This window comes from Salvelinus fontinalis, chromosome 16 (genome assembly GCF_029448725.1).
Source record: "Salvelinus fontinalis isolate EN_2023a chromosome 16, ASM2944872v1, whole genome shotgun sequence".
Classification (NCBI taxonomy): domain Eukaryota; kingdom Metazoa; phylum Chordata; class Actinopteri; order Salmoniformes; family Salmonidae; genus Salvelinus; species Salvelinus fontinalis.
The window spans coordinates 11985321-11998089 of record NC_074680.1 but is presented as its reverse complement, the minus strand read 5'-3'; the positions used below and the strand labels follow the sequence as shown (position 1 = coordinate 11998089).

Below are 12769 nucleotides of genomic sequence, written 5' to 3'. Positions count from 1 at the left end.
ACTGTGTGCGTTTGCTTCAGGCCACGGTGGAGAACATCATGAAGGAGAAGATGCCCAAGAAAGGAGGCCGCTGGTGGTTCTCATGGCGCAGCAGGAACAGCGACTCCAAATCGGTACACACACACACACACACACACACCTCTGTAACACACGTACCTCCTGAACACACTTCCATAACCATTTGGGAACCTCCGCAGAAGTTACAATGCTGGACACTTGCCTATTTGACTAGTGGACTGGGGATATTATATGTGCTAGTGTGTCCTGGTTGTTGTATGAGTGTGTGTCTGGTTGTCTGTCCCCAGGACTCAGTGTCTGAGATAGGAGTTGGAGACGGGAGAGAGACCTCTCTCAGCATGGCTTCAGTCAATGGGTAATGACACTTCTCTAACACCAGAACAGTTTACGATATATGTGCAATATGAATTAACTATGTTGAGTACACATTTATATACCTTAGTTTATATATCCTCGTATAAAGTACACAAAAGGGGGTGGTTTCATGGACACAGATTAAGCCTAATCCTGGACTAAAAAGCATTTTAATTCATTTGAGTCCAGGAAACTGCCCCTAGAGGTTTATAGGCTATATTTTTTATAAACATGTTTTTAAATTCTGTTCATGTAATCAGACATTATAGCTGAACTGTTGTTGTATCTGTTGATGTAACACAGAATGAAGGAGGAGTCTTCCTCCAGCGATGAGGAACACAGACCGTCTAATCAAGAATCCTGCCAGCCCGAGCCTCTTCTCACGCCTGGTAGTGTCTTCTACAGGAAGACCCTCAGACTGACCCCAGAGCAGCTGGTGAGAGACTCAACACTGTTCCCCTAACCTCTGTTAAGATAGCTTCTGATCTCAGAACTGCTGGTGAGAAACACAATACTTCTCACATCTTTTGATGGGGTGATGTTGAACTGTGTATTCTCAGGCAAGTCTTCAGTTGAACCAATCAGTAGCAGGGTTAGAGTTAGTAGAGGCTGTATGGGTAATGTAGTTTTTCTGCCATCAAGAAAACCTGCAGTTAAACATGAGCTCCGACTTAAAAAATGAGCTCCGACTTTAAAAAATCTATTTGAACGGTCATCCAACTTGGAATTACAAGTAGGAAACTCGGGCATCATCCTAGAGCTCCGACTTCTCCGACACGAAGATTCCTGACATCACGTCAACAAAAAACATGGCAGCCTTCATCGTTTAAATAAAAATACGTATTCTCACCTAATGCATTTCCTCTCTTCTTTAAACACTTTAGCAAGAGGCATATAGCATCTCTGCAAACAAAAGATTCCTTCAAGTGTCCATGTTTTTCCGAGTTGACAGCTTGAACGCACTGAAGTGGGAGGTCGAAAGACTTCCTAGTCGGGATCTCAGAGTTTGCAGCGTTGTCTTGAACGCACCATTAGAGTTAGTAGAGGGTGTATGGGTAATGTAGTCTTAACTCCCATCGAGCCAGTCTGCCGTTGAACCACTCAGTAACAGGGTTAGCGTTAGTAGAGGCTGTATGGGTAATGTAGTCTTTCTGTCCTCAGGCCAGTCTTCAGTTGAAGGAGGGTCCTAATGAGGTGGTGTTCAGTGTGACCACTCAGTACCAGGGCACCTGTCGCTGCCAGGGCACCATCTATCTCTGGAGCTGGGACGACAAGATTGTCATCTCAGACATTGACGGCACCATCACCAGGTAAGTGTGTGTGTGTTTGTATTGGCAGTTGTATGTGATAACATTATATCTGTTAATGATAGTCTAATTACATGTGTGTGCGTGTCCTCTCATTCAGATCTGACACCCTGGGCCACATCCTGCCAACGCTGGGTAAAGATTGGACCCACCAGGGCATTGCCCGCCTCTACCACCGAGTCAGCCAGTGAGTCTCCCACAACAGGAGTTACATAACTATAGATGGCCGTTAGAGTAATGAAACAGGGGTCACATTCAGAATATGTCTCAATGTAAGATGAATGAATCATGTCAGCTTTAATCATGGTGTTCAGTACGTTGCACCATCCTGAAAACAGCCATTTAGTTGAACTCCTGTCTCCTCCCTCTCTCTTAGGACTTACTAGGAGAGTAGAAAAATGTAATCTCTCTCTCCCTCTCCCTCTCCCTCTCCCTCTCCCTCTCCCTCTCCCTCCCTCTCCCTCCTAGGACTTACTAGGAGAGTAGAAAAATGTAATCTCTCTCTCCCTCTCCCTCTCCCTCCCTCTCTCGTAGGACTTACTAGGAGAGTAGAAAAATGTAATCTCTCTCTCCCTCTCCCTCTCCCTCTCCCTCTCCCTCTCCCTCTCCCTCCCTCTCTCTTAGGACTTACTAGGAGAGTAGAAAAATGTAATCTCTCTCTCCCTCTCCCTCTCCCTCTCCCTCTCCCTCTCCCTCTCCCTCTCCCTCTCCCTCCCTCTCTCTTAGGACTTACTAGGAGAGTAGAAAAATGTAATCTCTCTCTCTCTCTCCCTCTCTCAGGAACGGTTATAAGTTCATGTACTGCTCTGCAAGGGCTATAGGTATGGCTGATATGACGAGGGAATATCTCCACTGGGTCAACGAGAGAGGAACCATGCTGCCTATAGGACCTGTCCTACTCAGCCCCAGCAGCCTGTTCTCGGCCCTGCACAGGTGAGGAGCGCACACACATCATCACGGTCTGCTAACTGCTAGCTTGCCAGCCCCGGTCTGCTAACTGCTAGCTTGTTTAGCCCCGGTCTGCTAACTGCTAGCTTGCCAGCCCCGGTCTGCTAACTGCTAGCTTGCCAGCCCCGGTCTGCTAACTGCTAGCTTGTTTATCCCCGGCCTACTAACTGTTAGCTTGTTAGCATCGGCCTGCTAACTGTCTGAATCGCCGTGTCCCCAGTCAGCCCAACCACTCACTGGACCCATATGTTCACTTGGCTACGCATGCCTCTCTCTAATATCAATATGCCTTGTCCATTACTGTCCTGGTTAGTGATTACTGTCTTATTTCACTGTAGAGCCTCTAGCCCTGCTCAATATGCCTTAACCAACCATGTTGTTCCACCTCCTACATATGCGATGACATCACCTGGTTTAAACGTCTCTAGAGACTATATCTCTCTCATCATTACTCAATGCCTAGGTTTACCTCCAATGTACTCACATCCTACCTTACCTTTGTCTGTACACTATGCCTTGAATCTATGCTATCGTGCCCAGAAACCTGCTCCTTTTAATCTATGTTCCGAACGTGCTAGACGGCCAGTTCGTATAGCATTTAGCCGTACCCTTATCCTACTTCTCCTCTGTTCCTCTGGTGATGTAGAGGTTAATCCAGGTCCTGCAGTGCCTAGCCCCATTCCCACTCCCCAGGTGCTCTCATTTGTTGACTTCTGTAACCTTAAAGCCTTGGTTTCATGCATGTTAGCATTAGAAGCCTACTCCCTAAGTTTGTTTTATTCACTGCTTTAGCACACTCTGCCAACCCGGATGTCTTAGCCGTGTCTGAATCCTGGCTTAGGGAAACCACCAAAAACCCTGAAATCTCCATCGCTAACTATAACATTTTCCGCCAAGATAGAACTGCCAAAGGGGGCGGTGTTGCAATCTACTGCAAAGATAGCCTGCAGAGTTCTGTCTTACTATCCAAGTCTGTACCCAAACAATTCGAGCTTCTACTTTTAAAAATTCACCTTTCCAGAAACAAGTCTCTCATTGTTGCCGCTTGCTATAGACCTCCCTCTGCCCCCAGCTGTGCCCTCGATACCATATGTGAATTGATTGCCCCCCATCTATCTTCTGAGCTCGTGCTACTAGGTGACCTAAACTGGGACATGCTTAACACCCCGGCCATCCTACAATCTAAGCTTGATGCCCTCAATCTCACACAAATTATCAATGAACCTACCAGGTACAACTCCAAATCCGTAAACACGGGCACCCTCACAGATGTCATCCTAACTAACTCGCCCTCCAAATACACCTCTGCTGTTTTCAATCAAGATCTCAGCGATCACTGTCTCATTGCCTGCATACGTAATGGGGCTGCGACCAAACGACCACCCCTCATCACTGTCAAACTCTCCCTAAAACACTTCTGCGAGCAGGCCTTTCTCATCGACGTGGCCGGGGTATCCTGGAATGACATTGACCTCATCCCGTCAGTAGATGATGCCTGGCTATTCTTTAAAAGTGCCTTCCTCACCATCTTAAATAAGCATGCCCCATTCAAGAAATGTAGCACTAGGAATAGATACAGTCCTTGGTTCACTCCAGACCTGTTTGCCCTTGACCAGCACAAAAACATCCTGTGGCGTTCTGCATTAGCATCGAATAGCCCCCATGATATGCAACTTTTCAGGGAAGTTAGGAACAAATATACACAGGTAGTTAGGAAAGCTAAGGCTAGCTTTTTCAAACAGAAATTTGCATCCTGTAGTACTAACCCAAAAAAGTTCTGGGACACTGTAAAGTCCATGGAGAATAAGAGCAGCTCCTCCCAGCTGCCCACTGCTCTGAGGCTAGGAAACACTGTCACCACCGATAAATCCACTATAATTGAGAATTTCAATAAGCATTTCTCTACGGCTGGCCATGCTTTCCACCTGGCTACCCTTACCCCGGTCAACTGCCCGGCACCCTCCACAGCAACCCGCCAAAGCCCCCACCATTTCTCCTTCACTCAAATCCAGATAGCTGATGTTCTGAAAGAGCTGCAAAATCTGGACCCCTACAAATCAGCCGGGCTAGACAATCTGGACCCTCTCTTTCTAAAATGATCTGCCGAAATTGTTGCAACCCCTATTACTAGCCTGTTCAATCTCTCTTTCGTATCGTCTGAGATTCCCAAAGTTTGGAAAGCTGCCGCGGTCATCCCCCTCTTCAAAGGGGGTGACACTCTAGACCCAAACTGCTACAGACCTATATCTATCCTACCCTGTCTTTCTAAGGTCTTCGAAAGCCAAATTAACAAACAGATTACCGAGCATTTCGAATCCCACCGTACCTTCTCCGCTATGCAATCTGGTTTCAGAGCTGGTCATGGGTGCACCTCAGCCACGCTCAAGGTCCTAAACAACATCATAACCGCCATCGATAAGAGACATTACTGCGCAGCCATATTCATCGACCTGGCCAAGGCTTTCAACTCTGTCAATCACCACATTCTTATTGGCAGACTCGACAGCCTTGGTTTCTCAAATGATTGCCTCGCCTGGTTTACCAACTTCTTCTCTGATAGAGTTCAGTGTGTCAAATCGGAGGGCCTGTTGTCCGGACCTCTGGCAGTCTCTATGGGGGTGCCACAGGGTTCAATCCTCGGGCCGACTCTCTTCTCTGTATAAATCAATGATGTTGCTCTTGCTGCTGGTGATTCTCTGATACACCTCTACGCAGACGACACCATTCTGTATACTTCTGGCCCCTCATTGGACACTGTGTTAACTAACCTCCAGACGAGCTTCAATGCCATACAACTCTCCTTCCGTGGCCTCCAACTGCTCTTGAACGCAAGTAAAACTAAATGCATGCTATTCAACCGATCACTGCCCGCACCTGCTCGCCCGTCCAGCATCACTACTCTGGGCGGTTCTGACTTAGAATACGTGGACAACTACAAATACCTAGGTGTCTGGTTAGACTGTAAACTCTCCTTCCAGACTCACATTAAGCATCTCCAATCCAAAGTTAAATCTAGAATTGGCTTCCTATTCCGCAACAAAGCATCCTTCACTCATGCTGCCAAACATACCCTCGTAAAACTGACCATCCTACCGATCCTCGACTTCGGTGATGTCATCTATAAAATAGCCTCCAACACTCTACTCAACAAACTGGATGCAGTCTATCACAGTGCCATCCGTTTTGTCACCAAAGCCCCATACACTATGGGACCTGTACGCTCTCGTTGGTTGGCCCTCACTTCATATACGTCGCCAAACCCACTGGCTACAGGTTATCTACAAGTCTCTGCTAGGTAAAGCCCTGCCTTATCTCAGCTCACTGGTCACCATAGCAGCACCCACTCGTAGCACGTGCTCCAGCAGATATATCTCACTGGTCACCCCCAAAGCCAATTCCTACTTTGGTCGTCTTTCCTTCCAGTTCTCTGCTGCCAATGACTGGAACGGACTGCAAAAATCTCTGAAGCTGAAAACACTTATCTCCCTCACTAGCTTTAAGCACCAGCTGTCAGAGCAGCTCACAGATCACTGCACCTGTACATAGCCCATCTATAATTTATCTCAAACAGCTACCTCTTCCCCCACTGTATTTATTTATTTACTTTGCACATTCTTCCACTGCAAATCTACCATTCCATTGTTTTACTTGCTATATTCTATTTACTTCGCCACCATGGCCTTTTTTTTGCCTTTACCTCCCTTATCTCACCTCATTTGCTCACATTGTATAGAGACTTATTTTTCTACTGTATTATTGACTGTATGTTTTGCTTATTCCATGTGTAACTCTGTGTTGTTGTATGTGTCGAACTGCTTTGCTTTATCTTGGCCAGGTCGCAGTTGCAAATGAGAACGTGTTCTCAACTAGGTTACCTGGTTAAATAAAGGTGAACTAAAAATACAAATAAAAAAGTCACCGTCAAAATAAACACAGCAGAGGCGTCCAACACAATAGAGAACAATGTACAGTACATTTTAGCAGGCGCTCTTATTCACAGCATACATTTTCATACTGGTCCCCCATGGGGATAAAACCCACAACCCTGACGTGGCGAGCACCATGCTTAACCAACTGAGCCACACGGGACGACAGTAGCTTATATAGAAGAGATATCCCTATATTATATAATGATCATTCTGACCTTCCTGTCCTGTCGTCCTTCCTTTCCTGTCCTGATATTTTCGTCCTGTCTTGTCATCCTGTCTTTCCTGTTTTGTCCTTCCTGTCGTCCTGTCCTTCCTGTCTTGTCCTGTCATCTCTGCCCTATCCTTCCTGTCCTGTCTTGTCCTGTCATCTCTGCCCTATCCTTCCTGTCCTGTCTTGTCCTGTCATCCCTGCCCTATCCTTCCTGTCCTGTCTTGTCCTGTCATCCCTGCCCTATCCTTCCTGTCCTGTCTTGTCCTGTCATCCCTGCTCTATCCTTCCTGTCCTCTCTTGTCCTGTCATCCCTGCCCTATCCTTCCTGTCCTGTCATCTCTGCCCTATCCTTCCTGTCCTGTTTTGTCCTGTCATCCCTGCCCTATCCTTCCTGTCCTGTCTTGTCCTGTCATCTCTGCCCTATCCGTCCTGTCTTGTCCTGTCATCCCTGCCCTATCCTTCCTGTCCTGTCTTGTCCTGTCATCCCTGCCCTATCCGTCCTGTCTTGTCCTGTCATCTCTGCCCTATCCGTCCTGTCTTGTCCTGTCATCCCTGCCCTATCCGTCCTGTCTTGTCCTGTCATCTCTGCCCTATCCGTCCTGTCTTGTCCTGTCATCCCTGCCCTATCCTTCCTGTCCTGTCTTGTCCTGTCATCTCTGCCCTATCCGTCCTGTCTTGTCCTGTCATCCCTGCCCTGTCCTTCCTGTCCTAACCTGTCGTCCTGTCCTGTCCTGTCTTGTCCTGTCATCTCTGCCCTATCCTTCCTGTCCTGTCTTGTCCTGTCATCTCTGCCCTATCCTTCCTGTCCTGTCTTGTCCTGTCATCCCTGCCCTATCCTTCCTGTCCTGTCTTGTCCTGTCATCCCTGCCCTATCCTTCCTGTCCTATCTTGTCCTGTCATCCCTGCCCTATCCTTCCTGTCCTGTCTTGTCCTGTCCTGTAGGGAGGTGATAGAGAAGAAGCCTGAGAGGTTTAAGATTGAGTGTCTGACCGACATCAAGCAGCTGTTCCACCCCAACACTGAGCCTTTCTACGCAGCCTTCGGCAACAGAGCCACGGTGAGAGCCCTGCTCCCTCCATCACTGTACATGTTAACTTTGGATACTTTTTAGATTCATTTGGCTGGGACCTTAAACATTCTATACCTTTTACATTTACATTTTGGTCATTTAGCAGACGATCTTATCTGACTTACAGCCAGTAATCAACTTTTTTGCCAATGTGACAGATTCAGCCAAAAGGCTCCTTTCAAACTGAATATTATGTTTGCTTCTGTTGTGGTTGTGTATGTTTTTTTGGGATAGTACGTCAGTCACTGTTACAGTTGTTGTTGTTGTTGTTGTTTAGGATGTGTATTCCTATAAGGAGGTGGGCGTTCCCCTAAACAGGATCTTCACAGTCAACCCCAAGGGAGAGCTGATACAGGAGCACGCCAGGACCAACATCTCATCGTAAGTCAGACCTCTCCGTCTCTTTATCCCTCCATCTTTCTCCCTCATATGTCAATGTCTCTCTCTCCCTCAGTAGCTCGGTCTGTCTCTGTCTCTGTCTAACGAACGATGAAAGTAAATGAAGTATGTTTCTGTTCCTGTCCCTTCCAGGTATGGTCGTCTGTGTGAGGTGGTGGACCACGTCTTCCCCCTGTTGATCAGAGGTCACGTCTCGGACTTCTCCTGCCCTGACACCTTCAGCCAGTTTACCTACTGGAGAGAACAGCTGTCCCAGATCCACAGCCCTGATCAGCCCCAGATCCACAGCCCTGATCAGCCCCAGATCCACAGCCCTGATCAGCCCCAGATCCACAGCCCTGATCAGCCCCAGATCCACAGCCCTGACCAGCCCCTGGTGCACACCCCTGACCAGCCCCTGGTTCACACCCCTGACCAGCCCTTGGTCCACACCCCTGACCAGCCCTTGGTCCACACCCCTGACCAGCCCTTGGTCCACACCCCTGACCAGCCCCTGGTTCACACCCCTGACCAGCCCTTGGTCCACACCCCTGACCAGCCCTTGGTTCACACCTCTGACCATCCTCTGGGCATCAGGTGTGGAGACCCACTTCCACACCAGACCACCCCATAAGTGACCTGTGTGCAATCTGGGAAGGAACGAGAGAGACACTTTTATGATGATGACGCCGTGCAAATGGAAGAAGCATGTCTCTGCTCTAATGTCACACACACACACACACACACACACAAACACACACACACACACACACACACACACACACACACACACACACACACACACAGCAATGCATAAGCAGACCTTAACACACAACATGGTTGCCATGTGCACACTTATGCACTAGTGGAAGTGTTCTCCGACAACAACAGGCATGTTAGCACTGAGTGGTATTTCTATGTACTCACCTTTCCTATTTATGTTCTACTCCTCAGTGTTCTGCTCTACAATACCTACTGTTCATCAGGTGTAAAAGGTGCTACTTGTATACATACACTTGTAGTAGCTGCAACTCCGACGAGAAGCACTGATTCAGTCAACCTGGGGGAAATCACTGTGAAGAACAGCCCGTCAATGACAGCTCTTTCACCCAATTAACATTGCCTGATTGATTCTAGCACTTTTAGTCTCAAATGTGGGTACAGTCAACCGCAATGCATGTTCGATTGACACTTTCAGATCTAACGTTCACATAAAGTGCGAATATAATAAATGTCGAACAAAGCAGGATTATGCTCAACAAGCGCTGGGAATATTATAGCGCATGGCGATAATTCAGTTCACCCGTTCGACCTCCAAACGTTTGTCAATATAATCAAAATAAATGTTATTTGTCACGTGCGCCGAATTTTACCGTGAAATGCTTACTTCCAAGCCCTTAACCAACAGTGCAGTACAAGAAATAGAGTTAAGTAAAACATTGAATCAATGTGTTTTAAAGCACGTTTCCGTTCTAGTAAGTAGCATTCTATATTTGGTTTTTATTCTTCTGGTTTTTTTGTCATGTTCTGTGTAGATATGTTAGTGATCGACTGAACTGAAACAGGTAACCGATGCAGCTCTTCACTATTATTAACAAGGCACAGAGGAGGGCTGTCTCTCTCGTTGATGCTTCTCGCCCATAGTCATCAATAGTCCTTAAATGGTCGTGTAACCAAACACCTGAGAAAAGGCTCATGTGAAACTGACGTTACTCTGACAGTAAGCAGTGCAAGAAAACTCAGGTTGTCCGTTTCAGCAGTCGTCTTCGTTTCTCCACTCGTCACGGTTTCCACGGACCGTGACACATATGTTATCAAATCAAATTGCATTTGCCACCTGCGCTGAATACAACAGGTGTAGACCTTAACTGTAAGATCTACACCTGTTATATATGGGGCGCATGTGACAAAAACAATTTGATTTGATGACCTATCCGATTCTCTCTGTGTGCAGTGTCATTGTTTTGGCTAACGTTAACAGATAATGTTGTGCAGACAGTAGAAAACATATGTCCTCTGCTTTGGTTGTCCATCATCTTAATCTCTGTGTGTAACTGCGAGATGAGAGAAATCTACAAATGTATGAAATGTTTAATTCATTTCACATTTTTAAGCAAGCAGCTTGTGAACGCACTTGGATTTGGTTTTTATTTCATTTGAAATATTGTGTTTATGTGATCAAATCTGAATAGAGTTTTGATGTTCATTCTCTTTTGTATATAGTGCAACCTTTTTTAGCGATCGAATTCAGAAACATTGTCAGTAAGTGGCTGGCTGCTGGACTACAGTAGTTTGACCTTAAGGCGAACAACAATTTGCACTGACAGACTATAGTGGCCACTGAAGCGAAACCATTGAGATATTCTACAGTAAACCAATCAACATTCTCCTGAATTCTAGAATCTACTACTTAGATACAAAGAACTTAGACACGTAGCTTCAATTGAACTGATGTTCCTTGTAATTTCAGCAATTAGAATGCACAACAACCTTGACGGTTCTGAACCTCCTCAGAGGGTTTAAAGCACAAAGCACTGACGACATAGTCCCTCTGTCCATCAGATCTCTGCTGTGAACAGAGGTGGCAGTATGTCTCTACGGGTGGCTACCGTGGAATGTGTATCAACATATGTATATTGTGCAATTGCCAATGTTATCCTGTATGTAGTATGGATGGATATTCAAGACGTCCTGCATTACCGGAATGAATACTAACACTGTGATACAGTATTTCTCTCTTTTTTTTATTGATCATATTGATGACCACTATAAAACCTGATTGCATCACTATGAAGGAGAGAAGGTTCCCACCGTCCCTGTGTCATATGCCATATTGATTACTTTCAAAACCTTTCCATTCACTTTGGTTGAATTGACTACCAGTGGGATGGTTGAAACATCCATTAACATGGTTCAGGAGAATTGTGACATAGCGACTAATGTGAGATGTTGGATTTACCACCAACCGAAGAGGTGTGTTGGTATTAGGAGGATAACGGATGGAGGGATGATGCAATGGAGGCATGTGATGTCACTGTTGTGTTTTGTTTACGCCGCCTCTGTGTCATTGTGCTCTGTTCTCCCTTTACTGTCACAAGATTTGTTCCAAGTATGTTAAAGTACTACTGTATATTCAGATTAAATGACTGTATTCTTTCTGTGAAAGATCTATATCAACAATGAGCTTGTTACCTTACAGTATGCCGTGGCTGTCTCTGCCCTCGTTAGTTTGTTTCTGAGATGTACAGAGTCAATTACTCTAGCACTGTGTCATGTTGTATAGGTTAACAATCCAGTCTGACAATAACTATATTGAAAATAAGTTTCTCAATAAATGCAAAGTTGATTGTTGCTGGATCGGATGTGTATGTCTCTCATTTCTCCTCCCTGTAGTGAACATGATATGAAACCAGATGCAGAGAGAGCATGTGTAGTATTTCTTGAGTTTTAGAGTGTTTCCTGACCACATGACTGAAAAGTAACAGGACCATGATTCCACTCTACAGAGCAAAACTAACACCCATATTACCCATGTCTACCATGGTGTTGCTCCATGGCTTTGTGAAGGCTGGATACATACTGCCATCTAGTGGAATACATACTTATAACACCTTTCATATAAAACCCGTGTACAGTAATCAGCTCACTGACAGATCTGTCCGATACTCACGGGGATCACATGTAAAGTGATTTTTACAATGACAATAACACAACTGGTTATATTATTTAAACCAGTCTGAAGTTTAGTCAGATGAATCAAGCATTTTTGCTACACCCGCAATAACATCTGCTAAATATGTGTATGCTACCAATAAAATATGATTTGGGATGGACCGGAGGGGCTCCAGAGAAAAGAACTGCACAACAACGGTTTTACCTCCAATTATTCGTTTCCTCATCTACAACATCTGCGTGTGAGAGACGGTAGGGTAAAGTATTATTTTCTTTAGTTTTGTTCAATAGTTGTTGGGAATCAGTAGATTATTTACAGACAATTCTGTTTATCATAAACATCATATTATTATATTACGCTCCTTGAGTCTTGATCCAGTAAGTTTTAGTCTGTAAGACAGCCAGGTGACGCCATTTCCCCATCAGGTAGACTCTCCATGCAGCACTCTGCCTTGTGTCATATACAGTATGCCAGTGGTTCCCAACCCTTTTCGGTTACTGTACCACCAAATGAATATTTCTCTGCTCGGAGTACCCCTGAAGTACCCCCTCATGTACATTTTACCAGTAGGCCTATGGTCTCATGATTCTTCCCAAGTACCCCCTGTGGATTAGTCCTAGCACCCCTGGTTGGGAACCACTGCAGTATGCTATGCCTTCTTCTCTGTCATGTACTGACAAGTGACAGGACAAATCTGTAGGCTCTTTTCCTGTATGGACAACATCAATTCTATGAAGAACTGTGTCTTAAAGATCACGTGCTGGACACCTATTTTCTCAGAAAGGTGTTTTTGACACAAAAAAATAAATGAGGTTCTATCCGATCAACTGCAGGAGTGAATGATGGTTCCAGGCAGGAGTGAGGAAGTAGGAGAGGAAGAGC

At 45.7% G+C, this 12769-nt stretch overlaps 1 protein-coding gene across 4 annotated transcripts in view; it reads left to right on the top strand.

The window, feature by feature from the left end:
- Nucleotides 1–11571, top strand: part of LOC129812653 (phosphatidate phosphatase LPIN1-like) — a 40984-nt gene extending 29413 nt beyond the window's left edge. For all 4 annotated transcript variants that reach the window (XM_055864400.1, XM_055864401.1, XM_055864399.1 and 1 more), the window contains 9 exons: nucleotides 21–113; nucleotides 306–373; nucleotides 676–808; nucleotides 1534–1682; nucleotides 1780–1866; nucleotides 2460–2612; nucleotides 7710–7824; nucleotides 8114–8217; nucleotides 8368–11571. In XM_055864400.1, the coding sequence (XP_055720375.1) occupies nucleotides 21–113; nucleotides 306–373; nucleotides 676–808; nucleotides 1534–1682; nucleotides 1780–1866; nucleotides 2460–2612; nucleotides 7710–7824; nucleotides 8114–8217; nucleotides 8368–8848 (1383 nt within the window). In that variant the 3' untranslated portion in view covers nucleotides 8849–11571. The remainder of the gene's footprint in view (nucleotides 1–20; nucleotides 114–305; nucleotides 374–675; nucleotides 809–1533; nucleotides 1683–1779; nucleotides 1867–2459; nucleotides 2613–7709; nucleotides 7825–8113; nucleotides 8218–8367) is intronic.
- Nucleotides 11572–12769: the final 1198 nt, after the last annotated feature.